General features: G+C 39.6%; 1 protein-coding gene across 12 annotated transcripts in view; it reads right to left on the bottom strand.

Annotated features, from left to right (window-relative positions):
* The window catches only part of SVIL (supervillin), a 133617-nt gene that overhangs the window by 41512 nt on the left and 65805 nt on the right, over positions 1-26300 (bottom strand). For 5 of the 12 annotated variants that reach the window (XM_063414572.1, XM_063414531.1, XM_063414547.1 and 2 more), the window contains 11 exons: positions 22563-22629; positions 17499-17590; positions 12641-12698; positions 12366-12517; positions 11290-11956; positions 6106-6189; positions 3214-4101; positions 2711-2881; positions 2056-2090; positions 931-992; positions 434-573 (listed from right to left, as the gene is read on the bottom strand). In XM_063414572.1, the coding sequence (XP_063270642.1) occupies positions 434-573; positions 931-992; positions 2056-2090; positions 2711-2881; positions 3214-4101; positions 6106-6189; positions 11290-11956; positions 12366-12517; positions 12641-12648 (2207 nt within the window). In that variant the 5' untranslated portion in view covers positions 12649-12698; positions 17499-17590; positions 22563-22629. The remainder of the gene's footprint in view (positions 1-433; positions 574-930; positions 993-2055; positions 2091-2710; positions 2882-3213; positions 4102-6105; positions 6190-11289; positions 11957-12365; positions 12518-12640; positions 12699-17498; positions 17591-22562; positions 22630-26300) is intronic. The other 7 variants (XM_063414539.1, XM_063414630.1, XM_063414610.1 and 4 more) reach the window with 5 other exon arrangements.

Raw genomic sequence — 26300 nt, 5'->3', positions numbered from 1 at the left:
CCCCCCAAAATGATTTTCCCTTTTTCAGGAAAATGTCATGATATATGACCAGAGTGCAAGGAAAGCATTTCCAAAAAGTACCTTTGAGATTTCAGAGTGCAAAAAGTTTTCCCCAATACATATACATTCCATGAGAAACTGTGCAGATTTCCCTCAGCACAAACTATCTTTTTCATTTGGGTTACGAAACAATGCTATGATTAATCTCGTTTACCTAATCCACAGGTTCCTAAACTTTCTGCCAAATTACAGTTCATACAAGTTATGCTTTACTAGTCCCTCTACACTTAAAAAGGAATTTCAATAGAGTTTCCCCTGTGGCTCTCAAGGCCCTTAGCAATAAATGTTTTCCTCGCTACAAAGTTATAAGCACCACAGATATGGAGCTTATTCCCAGATTTGAAAGCAGAGCCAGCACATGCACAAGACTTACGTGGCTGCAATGACCACCTCCTCACTGGTAATGGGTTGTGTGTGTGACCTGTCCTGCAAACGCCGCAGCCTTCTCTCCACTGCCGAACTTCTTGTAGGTGGTTTGGGAATATTTTTCATTTCAAATGATTTTTCCATTTCCTAACAGGACATATGTCATGATTAAAACCATGGAAGAAAATTCTGAAACAATACTTTCCTCAGCTTTCTTGCACGCACAGCAGTGAAGTTCCCAAATGCCTATCTCTGAATTAAAAGCAAGATGCAACTGCACAGTATGCACCATGGAGTTTAACTACATACTTCTCTCTGAATGACATTCTTAAAGCAGGCTTTAGAGCAACAGGCCCACTGTGCAGGTAGGGGAATGAAGTAAAAAAAAAACAGTTATATAGCTTGAGCTTGGTTAACTGCATTATACTTCATTCTAATGCACTTTGGGTTCCTTCAGCATCTTGTATTTAATTCAACCTCCTATTTATAAGATGCAATACTCACTCTAAAAAGGAGTCTCTTTGCAGCTACGCTTAGTTTGGCTCGGTCATCCAACTTTTCTTCATCTACACAAAGGGAAAAAAAAAAGGGGACTGAACATAATGAATCATTCTCATATTAACAGTAATGTTATTTTAACATGGACGATTACAAACCAGCAAATAAGCTAGCTGTTTCTCACTTTTAACAAAAAACTTATTGTGAACCCAGCTGTGTAAACTTTACCTGTTTTTACATGTATTGCACCAAATGAGAATTGTTGACATGATTTGCAAACAAAAGACTTGTCTTCAGGACAGTTCAAGTCCTTTCAAGCTATCTAAACAATATTTAATGAATAAGCAAACTTATTGCATCAGTCTATGAAAACACATGGACTAAGAAAATAAAGGCTGCCTTAAGGGTCAATGGAGAGTATTGAACATCTATTTCTACTAGCTGACTATTCTGAGTACCACCTTGCGTCCCCATTTCTCAGAGGCTAAACTGGTATCTTCAGGAGCTGAAATCAGGATCCTCCAGATCCAAGAGCCAGCATCTCAGAGCTGCAAGGAATATCACCTTTCAAATAGCATAAGGTATTAAATCTAAATATAGCTACTCATGAGATTATCTACTTAATTTGTGCCAGACTTGCCAAGGGTGACATGAGGGAAAGAGAAGCAAGATGGCAGACTGAATTCTGTAATTTAATAACCTGCATTTTACAACTTCCTTAGCCAAAAAACAAGCTAGCAACATCAGTTTCGCATTATACTAAAGGGTTTCTTTAAATTACAAATCCTAGATCAGCGATTAAAACTGACCAATGAGTAATTTTTTTCCCAACAACTAGCTTATTTACTGTCTAAATTAGGATAAAACCCAATCCCAACTGTATTGAAAAGTTTCAAGCCATTCTCTGCTTGACTCCTATTTGAAGTTTGGTATCCACAGACAGACTTTAGGACTGGAATGAGTTTGTAATCAAGTCTGTAGTAGACATGGCCCAAGGAAAAGGAGTATTTCAACTATATATCATAGGTAAAGATATTTTTAAGTAGATTTTGTTTGCATTATCAAACAGTTAAAACAAAATAAAACACATCAGATCCCATTTCTTCCTTGGAAAACAGTACAGTAACATACCGTCAGCAGTTGGTATTTCTGCATACAAAATTGACCTAGTGAAAAATTATCAAACAGAAAAAAGTTAGCTGGAAACAAGACATCAAAAATGAAATTCAAATTCAATCTGAAGTAGCAGGACCTCAAAGTCTTAAGAGTGGGACAATTTATCTATTTTTCAAGTTTCAGCTGTGTCCACTTGGGAACATCCTTAAATGAAGCATAAAGGCAAGCAATTGCAGCCAAACTTAAATACAGTAAAGGAAAATGATTTCTAGTTCACTTTTCAGAAAATAAAAGTCTAAGATTTGCTGCCAGCTTTTTCACATAAAATAGGTAGCTTTGGTGGTTTACAAAGAGAGTAAATGATAAAGCAGAGTAGATGAAAAGGAAACCCTTTATATAAAACCAAAAGCATTTAACATTCAAACCAGACAACTATAGTACTTTATGACAATTCGCTGTTCACTGTTTCAAATGGGGGAATTTGCAATAAATTTGTTTCGTTGGGGGTTTCAGTTTCATTTTATAAGAAGCTATAATAAATACTTGATTGTTTTTAAAGACAAACAATAACCTTGCAAAATGTTTATTCTAATACATGAACAAATCTTTTCACAACCTTGTTAATATCCACCTGTGCCAGAATGCTACACAGAGCTATGTACGTGCCTACCTATCTGTCTCCTTTCGCTCTGCTGATGTTATAGGTTGAGTTTTAAATCTCTCAGAAGTCTTTCTATTTTCACCAGGAGTAAAATAGCGCCTCGCCTTTCGTGGCCCTCTTTCACGGTCCCCATTGGCAGACACAGTACTACCTGCTGTTGACATCTCAAACCGAGATTCACTTTCAAATCGCACGACAGAGAGCGCATAGGAAAGAAAATAGGAGAGAGAAGTAAAACATAGATGTAAGCATCTCAGCAGCTCCCCAGAGGTCACTCTGCATGCTCCTCCGGTACCATGCGCAGACGAACACATTCCGGCTACCCCACATCACACCTCGCACTAGCAAGCAGAAGCACAAAAGCGGGATTCAAACCATCTCAGCCTCCAGTACGCACTGGTGAGAGCTAAGCTGTGTGCTTTAAGTGCCGAACAACAACTGCTGTCGAGTGGGTGTAATTTTGCCAAGTACGTGCAAGTTTCACACGAAAATACGAGTGAAATGTCACCTACAGTTCCGTTTTCTTGTTGGCATTAGCAGACTCCAGAAAGACATTACGGAGTTGGGCAACAGAGACTTTTGTGTCAACCATGCCAATCTCACCATTTGGTGGATTTGCTTCCATGCTCTCCTTGCTTTTGAAAGGTTCTAGCTTAGTAGTCACAGTATAATCAGACATGGAGCGAGTCAGGACCTTATGCTTTGTTGCTGACACTTTCCAAACAGGAGCCTTTGCCTTGTCAGGCTGCAATACCGATCCGCTCTGTATGTACATAAGAGCTTCACTCCTTTCTATGTTCTCAGGGGTCTTAAACTGCTGCTCAGGGGCCTGCCTCTTATTGCATTCCAGCTCTCTCTGAACTTCTGAGTTAACTTTCGGCTTGCTTGCAAAGGAGGAACTCCCCACAGGGGTCTCCAATTCCCCTCCGCCAAAGAGGCCTTCATGGTTCTTCCCTTGCTTGCGAATCTCAGATGGCAGAATTGGCCTTCTGCCTTTGGAAGCCTGTTCAGCCTCCAAGGAATCTTCTTCATCAGGTTTTGCTCTGTAACCAGGTGCTTCTTTCTTTTCACTCTCTGATGCAGTGGCTGCTGAGGATTTTGTTCCGGGGCTGACGTTGTCTGGCGGGAGGAGGCTGCCAGCAGGGCTGTCTGCTGGTTCTTCTGCTGCCATCAGCTGAGCTGTGTGAGCAATGCCAGCGGGCTGAATATAGCCATGGATTGGCTGGCGGGTGGAACTGACGGGCTGATTTATAACCCTATCAAAGGCAGACGTTTCTGTCTGAAGAGGCATGTAGTGGGCTGGCACTGGATGGGATTTTCTCTGAGATACTGTGTCTGTGACAAGTTCAGGGCTTCCACGAGCACTTTCCTCTTTCACCATTTTTTCTCTAACTTTTACTCTTTAAGAAAGAAAAAGGATTAAAGCTGTGAACAGCAATACCCAATCTGGAAAGGAACACAGACACCTACTGTGGGTACAGACAGCAACGTTGTAGTAAAATAGTAAACAAGACATGAAAATAAAGCAATCTTATGATGCAACCCCTTCCTCCCCCCAAGTCTTAGCAGTAACACTGCTCAAAAACAGTCAAGCGATTGATGGGCCCTTGGACATGCATGACTTCTGGGAAGGTAACTGTGCAAGCTCTGGGAACATACAGCATGTTCTCATGAGGTCACAAGTGCATTTCCCAAACAGCACATACCCATAGTCTCAAACAAACAGGATGATCAAAACTGCTTTTTATATTATCAGTGTTGGGTTCAGCCTGAAACTGCAAATTCTACTGGCAGTGGTGTATGCAGTCAGATATTTGAAGATGTCTAAACACAGAGAAGCTTACGTCATACCAAGATGTTGTTGCACTGGGGAAAGGGATGAAAAAATATGCTATCTCCACCTAGCCTTTCAGATATTTTGCCAAAGACTGGTTTACTTGTGGTTTTGTGTATCATTTAAGACTTCTGAAATGTCATGTGTAGTGTAACCTGTTTCCGTAAGTGAGAAAAAACATTGAAAGGGCAACTCCTAAACCCGAAAGCGAAACTATGGCATGGCTGTTGCTCTTCAGAGAGCTCGCAGGGAAAAAGGCATTTAGAAACTGAAACAGGCATTCTGCTATAAAATGTTTCATTACATTTTAACATGCAAAACTTGCAAAAACCCCTTGTTCCCAAAAGTTACCTTACTTCAGCGTGTTTTCTAGAAACACATCTGGACTTGTACAACATCCATGCAAAACAGAGTTTTAATTTAACCTTTCTAAACTGAATACAGCAGCACAGTGGGAGGCAAGCACGTGCAGCTACAGGCAGCCCTTGCTTTGGGGCTATTGCTGCAGGTAAAGCTTTCCAGCACTTTTACAGCCTCGCCAAGGCTCAGACAGCTCACAGGGCGAGCGTCTGTGGATAACACACACAGTATTAAAAATTAAAGTCTTGTACTTCTTCCCCTCCCAAATCGGTATGAAAAAAATCATTTTAGTTCTGAGGAGAGAGAGAGACTCAAGCTAGGAAACTAGCTCTCTGTTTGAAAATAAGTAATCCAGCTCAAAGTATGTGCAATTCCAGGCTTGCTACCAACAGACTTTTTTTAGTTTACATCATCAAGAAAAAAGAAAGAAGTAGGATTTAGGGAAAAAAAAAGACAATTTATCTAACAGAATAATTCAGGATATCCAAAGCTATTTGAAACACCAACCTTTCTAATATTTTGGTGCTTCTTACCTCTGAAGATTGATGCACTTGTCAGGGAAAGTTGCTTAAGCACATAAAGTGTGTTAAGTTTGAAGAAGTATTCTTTGAACTACATGTACCAAGCATTCTCCAGAACATCCACACCAATGTTAGTACTGGGTTATAGGTATTACTTTAATCAGGAACATGAAAAAGAGTCTTCCTGCAATGCTTTTCATGGTGGGCTCCCTGTATGTGTTAGCAAACCAGGAGACAGCAGCTGCCTGTAGCTTTGATTAAGATTTTGTTTTACTTTTCCATGTAATTATTTTTTTACTTCTCTTGTACCATCTCCTTTGGAATTCAAGGAGTTACTTGCAGGGAATGCTAAAATGGAATGGTGTATAGTATAAAAATATGCTGGTTTGCAGAGCACAAAAGGAGATAAAATAAGAAGTTATAAACTCTAGTGGAAGCCAGAATGACAGTAGCTGTTGAAGAAGCTTGGGGAATTTGTACTTCTTCATTAAACACCAATTGGTTCTAAGTTAGAATAAAAACAGATGCTTCACAAAAGTTTCAACAGCTTTTTATTCACAAAACCCCCACTTTCTTACTTGCTGCTGTTAAAGGAAAATTAAGGGCAAGTGTTAAATGTAGACAGTAAAAGGCAAGAAAGGGGAGATTTGTAGTCTTATTGTTAGCCACACAGCTATGTTTTATGATACCTGGAGGGCCAGCTGATAAGAGAAGGTGTGTCCCCTTCCGAATCTTTCTGAAGAAACCACTCAGGTTTTGCTTTCCCTGCACTACTACAGAAAACAGAACTTCAGGTAATTTCTGAGATCTCAACACATGCTCCCATTATTTCTCCCAATCTCCCCTCCCCACTGCTTTTTATTTTTGATTACTCAGTTGCAGGGGACTCTTATAGAAAACAAAAGCAATGCACACAAATCTAATTCAAAGGTGATAAAGCTTTGTGATAACTTAAAGGTAAAAAAACCACTATTATATAATCCCACAAAAATACACAAAGTATTCTAAATGGTAAAGATTCTGCAGAAGTAACTTTACCAAGTGCACATTGTCCAAAAACTGAGAAGTGAAAGCAACTACACAACCTTATTTTTGCATTTGCCCTTGCAGGTCAGTTTGTGAAAGAAAAACTTGTTAAAACCATTTGTTTAATTTGTGATTTAAAGTGGTAAAGACTGCTGCAAACAAAACAAAGTAATAATAGGAATTTAATGAAGTGAAAAATTCACATGGCTACATCATATTTCCTAAGGAATTCTCAGGAGCATCTGGAATGCCTCTGTCCTCTTGTAACCCTGTATCACAAAGCCTTAGAAATGCCCACCTGGTTAGCACAAGTCAAACATGCTGTGTTACTGGGTGACTTGGCAAAGGAAAAACTTTAGAAACAAAGTGACCCCTAATTTAATCTTGCCTTGATTTTACTCTGTTTACATTTTGGAGTTGAAAGCATAAAAAGAAAGAACTGCTTGTAAAAGTCCTTCAGCAGTGCAAGAAAGGGTGTTTGCAGACTTCCTACATAAAGTCATTCATATAGCTTCCTAATGTTCACCTTCACCTACAGTCCCCCAGCAACAGTAGAAGACATCAAGTACTTTTAACCTTGCAAGCACAGCCTGTCCTGCCACATTATTGTTTACAAACTCACTCCCCAGAGGTGACAAGCATCCAGGATGCTTTCCATTACTTACAGCTACATCTGAAAAAACTTTTCTATTGAGAGACATTTCCAGAGGAGACATTTGGGATAAAAAACCCAAATTAAGCTCCAGGTCATATACTTTATTTTTTGCTTAGCTACTCATTTATGAAAAATAGTTGAAAAAGGACAAATCAACAACTGTTCTGAAGATAACAGTGTATTTAATGCAAATAAGTTTAAATTTGAGAACTCACCTATCGTTGTCATTGTATCCAAACCTATCTTAGAATGACAAACACCAACTGTTAGAACACCTTCTGCTTTTCCAAAGGTTTTTGAATCCCTAACAGAACTGACCAAATAGGAGGTAAAGCCTTTTTGCAGAAGCTGACTAGAAGCAGCTAGCTGGAATCGCTTTGAAGCACAGGAACTTCCTTCTCTCTTAATGTGTACTTTGGCACATTTTTATTGTGGGCATGGCCCAAACAGCAATTATTTGTACTTGATCATTCATCCTTTGAAGAGTGCAATCAGAAGAACGCAAGCCACGTTTTGAATTTAATCAGCCATTTCAGGAGCCAAATGCAGGCAATGTCAAATGATACCTTCTCAGTGATGGGTAACTGGATTAATTATTAAATCTTCTTAGTATTAAATCTTCTTTAGTGAAGGCACACAAGCTTTCGTATATATTCCAAAGCGAGCTGCATTTATTTTCCAATTTAGACTCAGGAAATTTAAATTCAACAAAATCAATTTTGTAGCCAGTACATAATGTGGAACTGACTTCAGAACAGCAGTCACCTGAAAAACTGGAGTTAGCCATTTTTCTCTTGTGCAAATAGCCTTACAGGAGATCACCACAGAGTAACTCTGAATGGGCTGCATGGACACAATGACTTTTTTACCACTCAAAATCAGGGACAGGAGTTTCAGAGAGGTTATTCTTACATCTCTGAGTATCGTACCAGGGAGTACACACTGGCACTGTAAGTGTCAGGGGTACTAAAGAATGGGTTCTTGGCAACATGGCCTTTAAAATACCCCCTACTACCTACATGCATATCCAAACAAGAGACCAAATCCTACATTTAAGCTCTTGGCTGCTTTAAGTACTACACCACATCTTAGTGAGTACAGATGGTTTCCTTCAAAAGATAGACAGCAATTAGTGGAAATTTGTTTTATGCATATACTGACCCAAGCCTCATCCAGAAAGAAATCTGAAATTAGAGATAATGCAGTAAGCAATTTGTATTATATTATTACTTATTCACAGAATCACAGCATAGTTTGAGTTGGATGGGACCTTTAAAGGTCATTTAGTCCAATCCCTCTGCAATGAGGATCAATCTTCAATGAGATCAGGTTGCAGAGTCCCATCCAACATCACCCTGAATGCTTCCAGGGATGGGGCATCTACCTTCTCTCTGGACAACCTGTGCCAGTGTTTTATCATCTTTCTTGTAAAAAATTTCTTCCTTATATCTCGCATCAATCTACCCCTCTTTTAGTTCAAAACCATTCCCCCTTGTCCTATCAGAAAGGAGGAATGTCACTACTAAAAAGTATGTCCCAATCTTATAATCACCTCCTGCTGCACTGAAAGGCTGAAATCAGATCTCCCTGGAGCCTTCTCCTTTCCAAGCTGAACAACTCCAACTCTCTCAGCCTTTCCTCATAGGAAAGGTGCTCCATCCCTCTGATTATTTTTGTGGGTCTCCTCTGGACTTGCTCCAACACTCTATGTCTTTCCTGTGCTGAGGATTACAGAGCTACAGATATAGCATTCCAGGTGGGATCTCATGAGAGTGGAGTAGAGGGGCAGAATCACCTCTCTCAAACTGCTGACCATGATCTTTTTTATGTGGCCCAGGACACATCTACCTTTCTGGGCTGCAGGTGCACATTGCCAGCTCATATCCAGCCCCTCATCCACCAGTTCCCCAAAGTTCCTCTTGGCAGAGCTGCTCTCAATCCCTTTAACCTCCAGCCAGTCCTGGTACTTCTGGGGCTTGTACAGAAGCCCAAGTACAGGACTTTGCACTTGGCCTTACCAAACCCCTCATGAGACTCTGATAAGCCCATTTCTCAAGCTTGTCCATGTCCCTCTGAGTGATATCGCATCCTTCAGGAGTGTCAATCACACCCCTCGGTTTGGTGTCATCTGCAAAATTGCTGAGGGTGCACTCAACCCCTTGTGTCATTGGGGAAGACATTAAATAACCCTGGTCCCCATACAGACCCTTAAGGGACACCACTTGCCACTGATGTCCATCAGGACACTGAGCTGTTGACCACTATTCCCTGGATGTAACTGTCCAACCAATTCCTCATCTACTAAACAATCTATCCATAGCTCTTCAATTCAGAGAGAAGGATGTTGTGGAGCACTGTGTAGAGGGCCTTGCAGGAGCACAGACAGAGACCTCTGTAGCCTCTCCCTTGTCCACTGATGTAGTCACTCAGCCATAGAAGGCCATTAGATGAGTCAGGCAGGACTTGCCTTGATGAAGCTGTGCTGGCTGTCTTCAATCACCCCCTGTTCCCCATGTACCTTAGCATGGCTTCTGAGAGGATCTGTTCCATGATCTTTGCAGGCACAGAGGTGAGGCTGACAGGGCAGTAGTTTCCAGTATCCTCCTTTCTACCCTTTTTAAAGATGGGTGCAATGTTTCCATTTTTCCAGTCACTTAGGACTGCACCTGACTGCTCAGATATCATGGAGATATATCATCCAATTACCTCAAGACTCTGGGATAAATCTAATTGGGTCCTATAGCCTCAGTTTTGTTCTGTTTCCTCAGGGAGTCAGGAAAATGATTTTTTCTTATAGTGGGAGGGACTTTGCTTCCCCAGTCACCATCCTGCTACTCAGTTATGAGTTATGGAAAGAGAGGTTGCCATTGAGGCAAAAAAGTAGTTGAGCCTTCTCCTCGTCCATTGTTACCAGCTCTGCTTTGACCTTCCATTTCCAGCTAACATACCTGTGGAAGTCCTTGCTATGTTTTGCATCCCTTGCCAGGTTCAGTTCCAGCTTCACCTTGCCCTTCCTAATCTCATCTGTACACAACTGGGCAGTGTCCCTATACTCTTCCCAAAACACTTATTTCTGGTCACTGGCTGCACATTTGCTTTTTTAATAATCCATGCTGGTGTCTTTACTTTTTTTCCTGATTTCTCACAACTGGGAACCAAGAGCTCTTGTGCTCTATGGAAAGCATAAATGGTTGAGTTTATACCAGTTACCTCAGCTTCTGAAAAACAGTCAACACTGTTCAGCATTATGCACACATATTTAAAATTAAGTTCTCATTTATTTAATTTTAGGTTCAATATTTTAACTTAAGTTTGTACAGTTATTATTTTCTATCTGTCCACCTACCAAGAAATAAAAAACTGACACTTGTAGAAAATCATACTTTAACAAAATTCTTAATCATGCATTGTTTGCAGTCAGCATAAGAATTCGACAGTATTTCTCTCCCACACTGAGAAATTTTCATGTAAAATTAGTGAAAACTATTTTTTTTTCCTTTTGGAATAATCTGGTTACTGTATCACCATAGTAAATTTGTCAAGTCTGAAGCAATTCAGCATAGAATTTTAACTCTCCCCTCTGCCCCTTCATGCACATATATGCCTGATCTTATCTGAAAGATTGACTATCACAGTTCAAAAGGGTTTTTACACTTTCACATCAGGAAAAAAAATCAACTCTTATTTCAACTGACCCAAGACATTCTTTATTTTTTAAGTCTGCAAACTGTTTTATTTTGGCAGAAGCCATTTTCAAGACATTCAAATCTTCACTGAGAAACAGTTTGCCTCTACTTGGAAGCTCCCAGCCAACAATTACAAGATATAGAAGAAAGAAAGTTAAAGAATTCTCTATCAGGTTATTAAAAAACAAAACCCAAGGAGATTTAGAACCATGACTCCTTCAATTTCTAGTTTGTGTCCTCCCCACAAAGGGCCTAATTTTAGTGAAAATTCTATAAACATAAAGTGAAACCAAAGACATAGCTAATTAGAGAAATAGCCACTTTCTTGTATCGGATACACATTGTGATACAGTAAATCCAACTAATCCAGACTGAGACATCCAAAGCAACTAAATACATTCTTCAAGGGTAATAAATACATTCTCATTAACACTGTAGACACTGATGCAGAAGCTGATTAAGATAAAGGGATCTACAGCAAAACAAAAAACAGAAGCCATGCTTACCTTTGTCTGCTGTTACTGTGCAAGGGCTGGTCATTCTGCAAGTGGGTCGGTGAGGCTGCCCGCTTCGGTGAGGAGAGGGACGCTCGGGGGCTTTGCTTTGGTGATATTGGCACTTCGTTGTAGCAGGAAGAGTCTCGTCCAGAAAGTGAAAGGGAGACAGAACTGTCCAAGGTTGCTGAAGGGTCAGAAGCCTGTCTAATGGCACTGTCATCTGCTTTTCTAACACTCTTCTCATTTGAGAGGTCATCTTTATCTTCATGGCTGGAGTACTCTTTGGAATCAGAAATCACACTCTTCGATGCCTTCACCTCAGTCCTGGACAAATAGAGGGTGCCATAGTCCTTGTTTTCATCACCTTGCCTTTCACTTTTCCCTCCCTTTCTTTCCACGCTGTCAGGATCTTTCCTTGCCCGTGTGTATCTGGATGAGTAGTCGGAATCCAAATCAGAATCAAGAGATAGTCCATACTTTTCTGCCAGCTGGCGTCGCCTCTCTGCCTTGTACCTAGCTATTCTCTCTGCTTTTGACTCCAGTTCCTGGACATCCATGTTTGCTGTACTGTACGAGTGCTCTGTATTACCTCTTGTTGTTTCTGATCGGTATCTGGATGATCTGGGATGTTTTTCTACAGAAGAATCTGAAGTTTCCTCCTCTTCATTTGATCTTCCTGTGGAAAGTACAACATATATGAGCAAGTCCTTCCCAAAACTCCAAATACCCCACCCACCACTCAAACTGAGTGAACTAAAAGCTTCCCATTTTTTTACAAATCAAAGGGACTGCACAGACACATTATATTTTTTCACTTTTGTCTCCAAAAGCACATACAAACAATTAAGAAATATGTATTAGGAATAATTCTTTAATAAGTAAGAGTTCTCAATTCAAACAGTTATTTTAAAGCAATAAGAACCACCAACATTTTTCAAACTGGAGACTTCAAAGGCAAATTTAAAAAACCCCAAACAACCTGACAGAGCTTTTCTGCAGAACTCTTCTCTAGGCACTGCATAACTGATAGTGCAGCAAACATGAAGCAATTCAGCAGTGCAAGAGGACTGACCTGTGCTACTCACCTAGGTGGGGGCTGTATGGGTCAGTTGCACGCATGTATCTCGGTGTATCTTCCTCTAGTAAACGGTGCGTGACTGATCCTGGGCAGTTTTGTAGAAGCATAGGCTGTGTATCATTTTCAATTCCCTCTAAGCGCCTAGCTATTCTTTCTTTTCTGAAAAATATGTGAAAAATGTGAAAACAGGCATCTTGAAGATTCGAGGGCAGAGTTTCTACGAGGAGGTAACAAAACAAGCCGTGTGTTTTGTTTTACAGGCCAAAGGCTTTTTTCCTTTACCTTTTCATTTCCAAAAAATCTCGGTTCTTTGGTTCAAAGAGTTTTCTTAATTCTGAAACTGAGACAACAAAAGATTATGTAGCTTATAAGACAAGTTTCAGAAACTTGCTAAAATGCTTTAGAATAAAAAGGAACAGTCAAATAAAGTTCAGGGGTTTGAAATAGCTTTTGTCAGGAAATGAGCATTTTCCTCTTGCTTTCCTAATTTATTAAGGTTGTGCTGTTAATAGTGCATTAGGCACACAGATGTGACCATCAGGTACTCCTCCCTTCCATGTACTTCCAGGCTAATCCCAAATCTGCTAGGCCATTCTAGCAGTTTTCCAGATCTAGTATTTACTGGACAAATTGTATTTTGATTAGCTGAAGTTAAGCTTACGTGTTCCAGTAACCCATTTCAAAACCAGGTACTATGGAAAGTCTGCTTACCCTGTCTACTCAAAGGTCAGGGACTGTGTTTAAAGAGAAGCAGTAAGGAAGAGGTCCCCTCTTCCTTACTTTCCTCCACACCCATATATTGATCAAATCCCCAGGATCCCAGTGACTCATCGCTGAAGTGCAAATTACCTGTGCACTGTCATGGTACTCTTGCGTGGTTAATCACCTGCTACTTAGCTAACTTTCCCTTGTAGTTTGGACATGCTTTCCTTCTCTTCCCCCGAGCCCTTTGCTGGAGTTAAGTGCCAGCAGACAGCTGCCACAGTCCACAAAACCGTAGTGTACCAAGGGGAGGCACGATAGATGAAGTAATCCCTATATATACACACATATGTGCATGTGCAAACCACACTGGAGCAGTGAGCACTAGACAAATAAGTGCAGTGTGACTTCTCACCACCAGGAAGAAAAACCGTCCAGGCTGTCCAGGGAAGCAGAGGACTGGGGTGGGGGTGTGCCTAACACACAGGCATGCACATCCACACATCCCTATATTGTGGCCTCAGCAAACGTGGTGCTGGAAGCTGTGTGCGCCTATTCTTGAGCCAATGCACCTCTGGGGTTCTAACCCTGCTAACCCAGGGATCAAAAGTTAAAGTAAGCTAAAGTCTACACCTGCTAAATTAGCACAGATCGCCATCAGAAGCGCCTGATGAGTCAGGAGTGTCTAGCTGACATTGTTCCACTGCAGAGGTAAACCTATCAGGTTTTTTTTCTTGCTAGCAGACCTCATTGCTCTAGGTACTTAGAAGATAAATATTATTGGAACACCACCCTTTTAAAGGTCAGATGCACCTTTTCTGCCTTCCCTCTTCTGCAAGAACTTAAGATGCATGGCTTGGTCAGGGTGCCAGCCCAGCTGACTCACCCGGAAGTTTGCTGCACTCAGTACCAGCGCTCACACCTCAAAGATAGGTAGATACAATGTTGACATTCACTGTCATATCAACCCTACTGAAAACATCACTGTCATATCAGCCTGAAAGTAGGACTAAAGATAAAAAGTGCAGGATCAGCAAGAATGAACACATTCTGATCCTGAACCAAGACCGCAACAAGGATGAGCCCTTGTGCAGTGTTTTCACAGACTTTTCTCTCAATGCATGAGCAGTTTCCACTGCTGCCCTGTCTACTCAAGCCCTGCTAGCAGTGGAACTGTATTAAACAGAGAACTTAGCCATTTGAAACCAGCCTTCATTTCCGATCTACACCAAAGGAAATGATTTCTCATAAAGACTTTGCTCTCGCCTCCCCAAGTCTACTTCTGTTTAACTACATTTCACTAGCTATTAGAGTTTTTCTGTTCCACCTGTTGGCTATGTATACGCAACATTGTCAAAACAAAACTTGTAATTGTCTGTCTTCAGACAAGTCAAAGGCCTCCAGAGCTCAGAGTTAGTGAAATCACATTCCATCCAAATCCTGATCCCTTTTTTTTTCCCTAGTCACCCAGTCACTTATACAGTCAGCAAAACTATCATCAGAGAACAGATCTTTTACACAGCTTTAGTAAAGCTCTGAAGCATATCTACGTTTGTTAGTGAAAGTCTTCTCTTCCCCCACCCCCAGAAAAGGAAACTTAACTATAAGTTGTCCACATACAAGAAATGTGGAGCATCCAAAGAACTCCCAAAGCATTAGTTCAACACTCTCTTGCTACATGCTAGTTGAAGTTCCAGAGATTCTACTACCACTTTGCAGTCCTAAAAAGAGCACTGGTCTCATGAAAAATGTCTTCCAACACCTCTCCAAACAACATGGGACAAAAATAGCATGGGGACTACTCTATGCTGCCTTACACTTTTTCCAAGCTTGAGATCACAGAAGTAATTTCAGCTAGGTTGGCCAACATCTGCAGAATTTTTTTTGTGAAAGCAGTTCCAGCAATATTCTTCTTTAGATAAAGTGGGAAAAAGAAGCACAAAAAAAGAAAAACCAAAAGAAGATAAAATGCAGAAAGTCTTCTAGTGTAGTGGTTTCTTTTTGATGAATAAAATATTTTACTTTAAAACATAAAAAACAATTGGAGATATTTCACTCCCAAGGACACTGGTTGGCCCTTGGCTCTTAGGTGACCACGTTTCTCCTCTTTAGTTTACAATTTGAATAAGTTGGTGCCTGTTCCCATCTGTCCATGGGATGTTTTCCCATGTGATATCATAAACAACACCATGGGACTGCTGAAGAAAATCAATACTTCTACCTAAAAGGTAGCACAAAAATCTGATTCAGCACACAAGAAAAGACTAAGCAGCTTAAAATAATTAATTTCACAGTAAAAGCTCCTTATGTAGATTACTTCATGGCAACACACTTTGTAAGCACCGTTGGTCACTCAAGGGCAAGAGCAAGAACAGACACAGCTCAGAAACAGCTCTGAACTTGAGGCTTTATTTTAGGATGTTGAGCAGGATGCTGTGGCAGGATACACTCTGAGGTAAACTGTCAAGAGGCATCTTAACTTTGGTAACTGTAGTCCTTCAAAACAAAATTTACTTTAGAATGCTATTATTTAGGAAAAACAGTATTGTTCCCCATGTTGTCCCAGAAGGAAAAACAATGAGTACATTTGGAGCACATCCTATGTCTTAAAAACTCCTTAAATTAGGGTGAAATATTTCTTATAGAAATATATATTCATAGAACACTTTCAGAAATGTGCAACAGAATATAAACATGTTTATGCTGAAAACCCTCTTTGACAGCTGCAGAGGGGACATGAATAAAGCTGCAGCCATGTGACAACAGTTTTCTTTTTACAGTACAGATGCTATAAATGCCCAGTTAAGCCTTCTAAAAGTTCATGATAGAGGGGGAGCACGTACATTTGTGAAGATATGGATCAAAAGGTCACCTACCAGAGGATTAATTTCTCAGAGATGGTAAATAACCATTGCAAGAGAGGTACCACACATTTTCATTTTGAGGAAAATTTAACACAACAGCAAAGCCTACCAGCCTCATTCCTACTTCCTCCTCTCTTCAGCTGGAAAGGTGATGGTCTTAAAACTAGGCTGGAGAAACATTTATCTCCTGTTTATGGTAGCAAAGTTATTGACATGCTCAATGCCCAGCTGCAGGCCTCAGTTCAGTCTGTATCAGTTGAAAAGTAAACATATTTCTTCAGTTTCTCAACATGTGCAATTCTGCATCAAAATTAGGCTCTAGAAAGGACAAATAAACTGTATTTTCAAAAAAGCCCTAGACTTCAAGTAGTTCCCACAAATGCAACCAAAAGTTCCCACTGCTGTTTCTTAACACCAAATATGATGCCTTTATTATGAATATTTTTTTGAAAAATAGAAACGTCCTGGAATAGAAATTAGTTCACTGAGAAGCAACTTACAGATAAGGTTTCTCAGGTGAAGGCTCAATTAACTTGCTGGCTACATGACTGTAAGGCTAAGTGTAAGGAATAATGAGGAACTATGGATTATTACTGTCTGGTGGTCTCAGAAGTCTGTATTGTATAAATGTATATCACTCTATTCCATCATTTTGCAGACAATGTTTCTTTCTGAGCATCTGTAATGATTACATTTAAAAGCAAACATGTCACTTAAATAGCACTTAAATGTTATGCTGGAAGAAGTGCCCCTTTCCAGAGAACTCTGCAACAAATGACATAAAAAGAGCAAGCCAGTTCCTTTGCGTTAGGATTAGTGCATTTAGTCTTGTAGCTTGTCTGAAAAGAGTAGATACCTCTAGAACATACACACACAATTTTCACCAAAGTTCTGAGGTCCACAACATCCTTGAATGAAGGAAACACCTTTGTGCCAGTTGCACATAGTTCTTCAGTCAATGTCACCCTCTATGGGCCAAGTACATTGTCATTTTCTCTAAATAATTCAAGAGAATTATTTCTTGCCTCTACATCAACTGTGTCAAATGATAAAGACGGAACTGCTGTTTTCTTCAGATATTATTCAGATTAAGATAGAAGTTTGGAACAAAAAAAACCTGAAAACCCTCCCACACTGAACTCCATATGTACTGCAGGCCCTTTAGCACGCATGACGAAAATTCAAGTGCAGTCAGTTGGTCATGCGAGCACAGCGACTCCACCAACCACCAAAGGGGCCTGGAAAGAGCTATGACTCTCAACAAGTCAGTACTTCTGAACCCAGAATTAATCTAACTGTACAAAGAAACTCTCTGAGGTTTTGAATTTCAACTACTAAACTATTGAAACTAGGTAAACAAAACTGAACTTTATGAAGCAGAGATGTAGGAAGGTCTTATAAAAGAGCATTGTGCTTCATCCCCAGTTTCATCCTTCATGCATACTTCACAGGGAAAACTCATTTACAAAACATCTGTGCCTAAGTGATTTTAAATGTGCCTTGTACTTGCATAGATGAAACTCCACATGCTGTTAAATTACCACTTTTGTTCATAATATGTCTCCCTTACCTACCTTTCGGAAGTACTGCTAAGAGATTAGCATCAATATCCTTTGTGCTGTTTGCAAGTTCTTCTTTATCTTCCAATGAGAACTCCTTCTGAAAACTGAAAGCAACATCTGGTTTACAGAACTGTGGATGTCTCTGCTACAAATCAAATAAACCCAGGACATAACCAATTTACTGCAAGATAGTCTAACAGAGACACCAAAGAAAATATTTTCCCTAAGAATGAGCTAAGAAATAACCCAAAGAAACTCAGAAAGCCAAACCTAACATAATTTGAAACTTGTTTGGAACTGCCTGTGACACATTTTTGCATTAAATTACTGACTGGAGACTACCTTCAAAATGTTCTACCAAGCAATTACATTTTGAAAGAATTTATATTGAATGGTTCTTCATAAATACTAAAACATGTCATCAAATACAGTACTGCATGTGCACTCCACCTAGAAGTCTTCTGCATGACTGCCCTGTTTTTAATACTGCACTGTTCTCTGGATCTTACACAATTTATAATATGCTAGCAGAAGTATCAAATCACTTAATTTTATACCATGTCTTTTCAAAACAGGAAAACTGCCCATGTAGATGAAACAAAATATTGCTTTAAATATCTTCATTAAATATACAAATTTTAACTGTAAAATGTAGGTGTCATAATGGTCTAAAGTAGATCCCAACTGTCTACAGAGACTTTTCGGAGGAAGTGTTCCCCCTTGTAAGCAAGATTTTTTTTAATTCAATCAATAAAAATAGAGAAAAACTTATTGTATTCTGCCATTGACTATCCCAGTTGGGCATAAGAAAACTTACAATGGTCTTAAAACCTTTAATAAACTGTGTAGAGAGGTGTAACAGATATAAATCCTCACAGTGATGCCAGGTTCTTAATTTTGTCACAGTACTAGTGTGCTGTATGATTTAAAGTCATTTTGATAAGAAAAACCTCACAGTCTTACTGTTGAAAAATCCTTCCTTAGGACAGATTTTAAATGTCTGCTTTTTTTTCAAGGGTATGAATTCCGTACTCACTATTTCCAAAGAACAATTCCCACTGAAAGAAAAGAGTTTTAACATATATTGACTAATATTTTTCATAAGTATATCCTTGTTTATAGTTTATAAATAACATTCCTTCTTAGGATATTGAGGGGAGAATAAAACCCTTGAAATGACAATGAAGAAACTGGGCTGTGTCAGCCAGGCACCATGCCACCTGCTGCAAATTGTCTCCAACAACTGCACTTAGAGAAATTATTCCAGGTACTGCCAAGAAAAGCAGTGTTAGCTGCTACAGAAAATAACAGATAGAAGATGGAGAGCTGCAATAAGCTGTCCATTAGAGAGAACTTTGTATCCTTATGGGGCAAACACATGGTAATTGAATTAAACAAAAAACCAAAACACAATGAAAAAAGAGCACACAGCAGCCACAAGCAAAAGGATCCATGTGCCATCTGAGACTGGGCAGAGAATCAGACAGTTAACTGGATGTTCTTCTATGCCTGACCCTACACTGCCAACACCTGTAATTCTTACTAGCCTCACAATATATTATTTTCTTACAGACACAGTTCTGGAGAACTCTGGATGGAGAGATACCCAGTTCCCATCTGAAAGCAGTTTCTACTCCTTTTAGCTGAGGATGAGTTTGAAAAATGCAAATAACACTGGCCTAAGGCTATAAACTAACCCCAAATTTATTCTAACAAATCAACTTAATTACTTAAGACAAAAGTGCTGAAGGGTCCAGCTCATGACTTTTGAATTCCTGGGCTTTTCAGGAGTATCTCCACTTGCTTTCATAATGCCTGTGACAGAGCAGCACCTTAAGTCTCCCTAAACAAGGGGCTTTGTACAGAAAAGCATTCACTCAACTGCAAAATCTTTGTTTAAATGAACTGTGAGTGAACACCCACCACTATGTCTAATTCCTACGTGAATTTCCAAGGGTAAAGTCATGGAATCAGGACTGGTACTAGGCCTGATGGTTCTATAAACAACTGTATTATTGGATTGCTTGTAAACTAGTTACACTCACTCCTGCTCCTCCCTCCAGGGAGTTTTAGCGACTTTGAAGGCAGAGATCCCTTAAATCTGCTTAAATGTCTGTCACTGGGTTTCTATCCATTTGTTCTTGTGCCAGTGTTGTCAGTTACCTTAGCCATTTTTCTTAATAAACCTCATCTACATGGACTCAGAGTTCTCAGGACAGGCTTTCAGTCTCATTGATTATCTGTTACAATGTTCTCTACTTATTCCAGTCTTAAGTAATCTCTTTTGTATATGGTGACTAGAATTGGTTGGTCTTTATTCCAGACTTGGGTTTTAGCAGTATCTTATGAAAATATGTTTTTAATACAGAAAGCATTATTATATGACTAGTTAGCTGAATGCTGGGATCTGCAACACATTTGCCTTTTTTACATATACCCTGTATTGGTTGCTCAATCCTGAATGACAAACTAATATGCAAAGGCTTTGCTTTCATCATTTGCAAGTGACAGAAAAATTTATCAGCCCCCAATGCACAACTGGGCACTTAGTATTATTACATTACATCCTTTTTCTATTACTTCTCAAGGTCATCCAGTTCTTCCTGTACGAGAGCTTCCCAAATCTCCTTTATACAGAGGGTGGCTTGCAGCCTTTGCTCACTTACAGATTTCATTAAAATTCCTTAAATAACCACAAACTTCCTAAGCTTAACCCTCACTGCACTACACAGCATCACTGCTTATCTGCTTTGTAAAAGTCCCTTCACAGTTTCCCTTATGGCCTCATTTTCCATTTCCCTCTGGACAGACTGTCAACTGCTACTGTTTATTTTTTAAAGATTAACAATTTTCATATACTATTTTATCCACAATTTAGGAGTTTTATCTCTTCAGACACTTTTTTTTGCTGTCTCTTGCTAAGCTGCAGGTGAAATTGCTCGTTTTAAATGTTTGCACATGAGAAAACCCAAATGTTTTAATCCAATGCATAATTACATTGCTTTCCCATGCACAGAGGACTCAGACAGCACTTCTCTGAAGATGACAGAGTCAAGCTAAACAATTGAGTATTTATAGACACATACATTAAATTAGTTCTAAAAATGAAAGCAGGCATATTTAGGACATGTCACAGTGTTAAATAAGAACGTTCATTAGGAATCTAATTTGAGTTGGAATGATGTTAAGGCAATTCAAAAAAAAAAAGAAAAAATTAAAAATTACAGGAGGCCACTCATCATGATTTTTAAGTGTTTTAAAAAACAAGTAATTCCCTTAACAAGACTGTCCTTTTTCTCCCAAGAAAAGGGAGTCAGATAGTCAGACTTGGATTGCTGAATATATTGTACCTTCAAACTCATCCAAAACCCTCTTCTAGAAATACCACAACTACATCTAGTCATGCTATAAATTTAGGTGCAGATTCTGAGCAGCAGGACTATGAATTTTTGCACTTAATAGCTAGGCTATGCACATTTATTATTAAAATAATTAGGGAATACAGGGGTTTCTCTAAATAAAAAAAATTAAACTGGAAGTTTGAAAGAATTCTTTCTTGAAGTCCCTGATAAATCTGGATACTGAAAGAGGAACTTAATGTCCTTTCCTTGCTTAAGGTATAGCCTTTGATCATGGTTCATGAAATATAATCAACAGCACGAGGTTCCACAACTTTGTTTCACACAGGATTTGTGTGTGGTCGGCCTCAGGTTCCCAACAAACTCATTATACTCTCTAATATTCAGGAATTCAGACGATTCCTGTTAAAACACAGGCAACAATATTTCACAATCTCAATAATTTTTCTGTAAAAACAATGTGCATTATAGGATTAGCACAGTACTTGACAGTCTCAGTAGTTGTACTGTTCTGGCAACTTCCAAAGTAGAGTGAGAGCTGCAGCTGTACATCAGGGATTCCAGGCTGAAAACTTCATCTGCTGCAGCAGCAGCAGCATATGGTTTCTAAATAGCTGTCCCACTAACCTAGTTGTGCCCAAAAGCAACCAGAAGTTTGATCCAAATGCCACTGGTAACACTGACCTGCCACCCCAATTAAAGCTATGGCAAACACTGAGATTTTATGACTGAAGTACAAAACCCACTTGTACACCTGCCAGCTAGGTGCTCACTGTTCACTTTTCTTCTCTTTACCTCCAGGAGAACTTCTTTCCCTGGACTCTTATGTAAAAGGTCCATTTTACAGCCATTTCCTTCTTTACTACTCTCATTGCTACTTTCCCCTACCTGCTTTCATAGCACAGTGTGTCTTCTACACCCATTCCCTCCATCTCTCTGCAGGACCTAAGAAACAACATGGCAGGAAACCAGGTGTGCGCACTGACTGAAAAGAAGCTTGCAAACATGAGCCTGTGCACCTAAGGCAGGTGGACTCCTGTGCAGCTGAGCCAGTGAAACAGCTGGTTCTGGGGCAAGGGTTGGATCCAACACCTCTCTGTGCCATTGTGAATGAGTCCAGAAAGCACAAACGTGGACACCCAAAGCAGCTGGAGCAAGGATGGGAAGAGAGAGGGAATGTGACCTGCCTTCTTACTCAACTTTTTAATTGTATCCTCTTACTCAGCCTTGTGGAACTGTGCCCTGAGAACACAGACCACAAGGCAGCCACAGCCCTGCATGGAAGCAACACCACCAGTCCATTCATCTCTGCAGTATCCCTCTTCTCTCCCCCCAGACTGCTCCCTGCAAGGATGTATAATTATTTCACCCACTTCAGCCACCTGATTTTACAGACAGGTAAGGGTTCCAGGCTGGTTCACACTGGATGTCTCTACTCTGTCCATACCATGCAAGGAAAAATGGGCACTGCAGTGGCAGGAAGCTCAGTGCACAGTGGGACTTTCCCTTTAGCAATGTCAGCTATAAAATTTAACATTATTTTAGAGGCAGTTGGTTTTTCAATGGTTGATCAGAGCATCTGCTCTAAGCAAAAGCTTGGTCCTGTGAGAGGCCCAATAATCACTTTTCCTGACAAAAGAATAAATGTAGATTCAAGCAATGATGGAAAGATACTGCAACCAGCCATCCTCACTGGGCAAGAAGATCTTGACCTTACCTTAACGCTCTCTTCCTTAGGAGCAATCGTGAAGGCTTAAATCTGATTGAGTTTCCTTTGGCAAAATCTGTGAAATAGAAAAAAAACACACCATTGTGAAGATGCTGTAATAAATGGGGAACTTTTGATTAACTATGTTATGGTTTCCAAGCATAGCCTTTTTCCCCTGCAAAAGGCTGTGCAGAGGCCTTCTCTCTAAGCAAAGGAGCACCAGCTGCCATGTCCAAGATGGTGATAAACCAAAGCTTTGCAAAAATGAATGCAGGCAGTAGACATATCAAAAGCATCAACACTTTATGGAACTGGCATTTTCTATTCCTAATATTTGTGGTGTAGCACTACAGCCTGGGGTGATCAGGGTTATAAAAATGGGCAATGGACATGTTTATGAAGCACTCTGCAAATGAGAAGTGCTGCAAGCATCAAGAGCCTTTTTATTGCCAGGCTGCAGCCTGGCAATACTATAAAAAATGCATATTCACTGCAGAAGCCAAGAGATGTCAAGCTGAGGATCTGTTGCAACAGTATTACACCATCCATGAAAGAAATATTTCTGAAGATTGTCTACTGTTTGGAAGCTCCCTTTTTTTTTTTTTCTGAATAGCTTTACAACATGCATTTCACAGAGGAACAAATGTTTATACTGAGAGCAAAACTGCAGCTTTATGTTCAAAAGTCATGTATTACAAAGCCTCTGGGTTCCCAAAACTGAATGAACCATAACAAGCAATGGGCAATCTGCCCATCCTCTCCTAGATTAAACTTTTTCATTTCTGCCATCAAGTTCAACACCAGAGGGTCTAAATGATGACCAGTGGCAAGGGGGACCAGTGCTCCAAGTACCCTTTCCCTCCATTCACCAAGGATGCAACCAAGAGACCTCAGAGCTGCCAGCCAGGGAGCAGCTCCTGGTCTGGGACTGCTGTGCAAAAACACATGGAGCTACTGACAACTTATTCCCAATGAAAAATTGCCTTCTGCCCCCATCTGTATTAAATCTACTACCCAAGACCCTAAATTAATAAACAGTTGGTCACTGACACAGCAATCATTTTATTTTTCAAAGACAGACCCAGACTTTAGAACACAACCCAATCTTTAGACTGCAGAGATGAGATTTAACTATTTCAGGGAAGACCTAACTGCAAAAAAGTTGTTTTTTTTTTTTTTTTGCTTATGCACAGTATTTTAAGTCTGGGTAGAATGTCTCTTATTTTTGTGGAAAGGGTTTAATGCATCTTATTACAGCTGACAATATGGGTCTTAATTTTGAGAATGTACGTTTTGTCTATGCATTTCAAAACTGCTTATCCTCCTCCATTTCCTTCTGCCACCTCTACAGGTATAAAGATTGAAAAAAAGCTTTAAAAAAGTAACAGAAAAAAAGATGATTTTAACAACTTGATAAAGAAGCTTAAAATGTGCAAAAAGACATTTTTCAGGCATCTGCAACAAGTCAGTGCAGATTTCATGCAGCTTTGCTAATAGCATTATTCAACTTTAATAGGCAACTTTTTCCTGTTTTTGTTAACATTCATTTTCTCTTTCCATTAAATGGAGAATAAAGCACAAAGATTACACAGAAACATCTTGTTAGAACAAAACAGAGTATTGTAAGAAAAACAGTGTGAATGGTACATAAATCATTATATTTTACACTACAGCATTAAAAAGAGTACTCTGAGCCATATGGATCCTCTAAAAAGGCCAGATTTACATTACTTTGAGAGGACTATGCACTAACTTCCAAAGCCCAGTTCAGTATCAGCTTAGCTAATCAGAACCAGGCATATCTTAAATTTATAGCTGTTCTAACAGGATGCACCCCATCCTAGAATTTTTGGCAGTAGAACAGCTGTCCACCATGAAAACCACAAGCAGACCACAGAGAAATTCTGCCTAGCCCAGCCAAAACTGGGGAGGGAATATGAGAACGGAAGAAAGGAGCCAGCACTGCTTCCCTGGGAGCAGGGAGGGAGCAGGGCTAGGAGGGGCACAGCCGCTTTGGCTCTTGCACCCCTTAAACACATTCTATAACATTCATACACACCACATCTATAATGCCTCAAAATCATCTTAAAACTTTGCTGTGTTTCACAGGGGTGAGTCCTGATCTTCACCCACATCCCAAACACAGAAAAACTTAGCAGACAATCAAATTCCATTTACACAGTTCTGATATTTTATGTATTTCCTCCTCTTCAAATTAAACATCATGTGGGGGGGATTAAAATCCAATAAAACTAACTTACCACAATATGGAAGTCTTAAATACAAACACAGGAGGAAAATTAAAACAACTCTGCATCAAAAGACAATAAAGATGCCCACAAAAGAAACATCAGTTTAGCAGAGTCTTATTCAATGGTTAATTTAAAGATTAAAAAATACCCTCACAGTACTCGACAGACAGAAGGAAAATATTTACAACAGCATTTTGGTCTGTTTTTTACTGAAGAATTCTAAACATGTTCATAATCATATTACAGCAATTTAAAATATTTTTATTAAAAATTAAGAGTATCTTTAGTGTAAATCAGACTTGCTCACAAGTTTAACCATTTGTTCAGTCGAGTTCTGCTCTCTTTTAGGTACAAACTACCAGATAAAACCACTGTCCATAATTTAATATGTAGGAAATTTAAAATGCAGAATCTAAAAAGAAGAAGTAGATGCAACCTTGCAGCGTTACTTAGTATATTTAAAGGCCCTAAGTCGGTGGCATGCTAAGCTAATTAAAAGATCCATCTAATCGGATCTTTCAAAAGTGTCCTTTAGGAACTAACAAAATAGCCTAGGTGACTAACTGCATACTGATTGCTAAAGTACCTAATGCAGCTGCAGGAGAGCCAGTCAAACAATATTTACACATGCAGACATATACACGAGAGATTAAACACACACAAACTGCATTTTCTTTTATCTACTTGAAACTCTTACCTTGCTCCTCAGAGAATTTAACATTTCCCAAATAGCTGGAGATCCAAGGATTTCTGAACATGGTTGCACAAACAAAGGATTCGGCAAAGAGAAACTACAATAGCAGCTAATTCTCAAGCAGCCACAGCCCTTAGGCCTGTCTTAGCAATATCGTGTAGAGATTTTTCATAGCACAGGACTGGAGCTGTCAGGCTACCGCGTCCCAGGGAGTACAGTAAATGCATAGCAATAGGCTGCAAGCCGGAGCAGCTCAAGCCAGTAATCAGATTACGAACAGAAATTAGGCACATGAATGCTAAAACAGATTGGGCATTGGTGATTGGGAGATTTATAATATTACCGCTTCAGAGATCCAGCCAAATCACACATTATATTCCTGCAAAACGAATGCAGAACCTCTAAATCCTCATATTAAGAATTTAACCAAACAAACAAACAAAAAAATCCCAACAACAGAAAAAATGCCGAGAAGAGGAATAACTCCTTCATGTCTCTAATCAGGACAAACTGCAGTGCTTATTTAAGAAAAACAGCACCCGGACTGCCAAAAAATGGACTCTGATAATCACAGCATTATGCTTAAATTTTTGCCTAACTATTAGTTGGAACATTTAAAACAGACAAGATTTATGGATAACATATGAGCAAAATTACTGGTGGGGGTAGGGATTCAAGAACAGACACCACAGCTCCAAATATTTTAATTCGAGACAGAAGGTGAAAAATTGCACTCAAGTACTGTCTAGCTACCCTTTTTATTATTATTCTTTTTATTAAACACATTTGATGGATTTTGGA

This window comes from Prinia subflava, chromosome 1 (assembly GCF_021018805.1).
Source record: "Prinia subflava isolate CZ2003 ecotype Zambia chromosome 1, Cam_Psub_1.2, whole genome shotgun sequence".
NCBI lineage: Eukaryota > Metazoa > Chordata > Aves > Passeriformes > Cisticolidae > Prinia > Prinia subflava.
The sequence above is the reverse complement of the archived record's forward strand: the minus strand, read 5'-3'. Positions and strand labels throughout refer to the sequence as shown.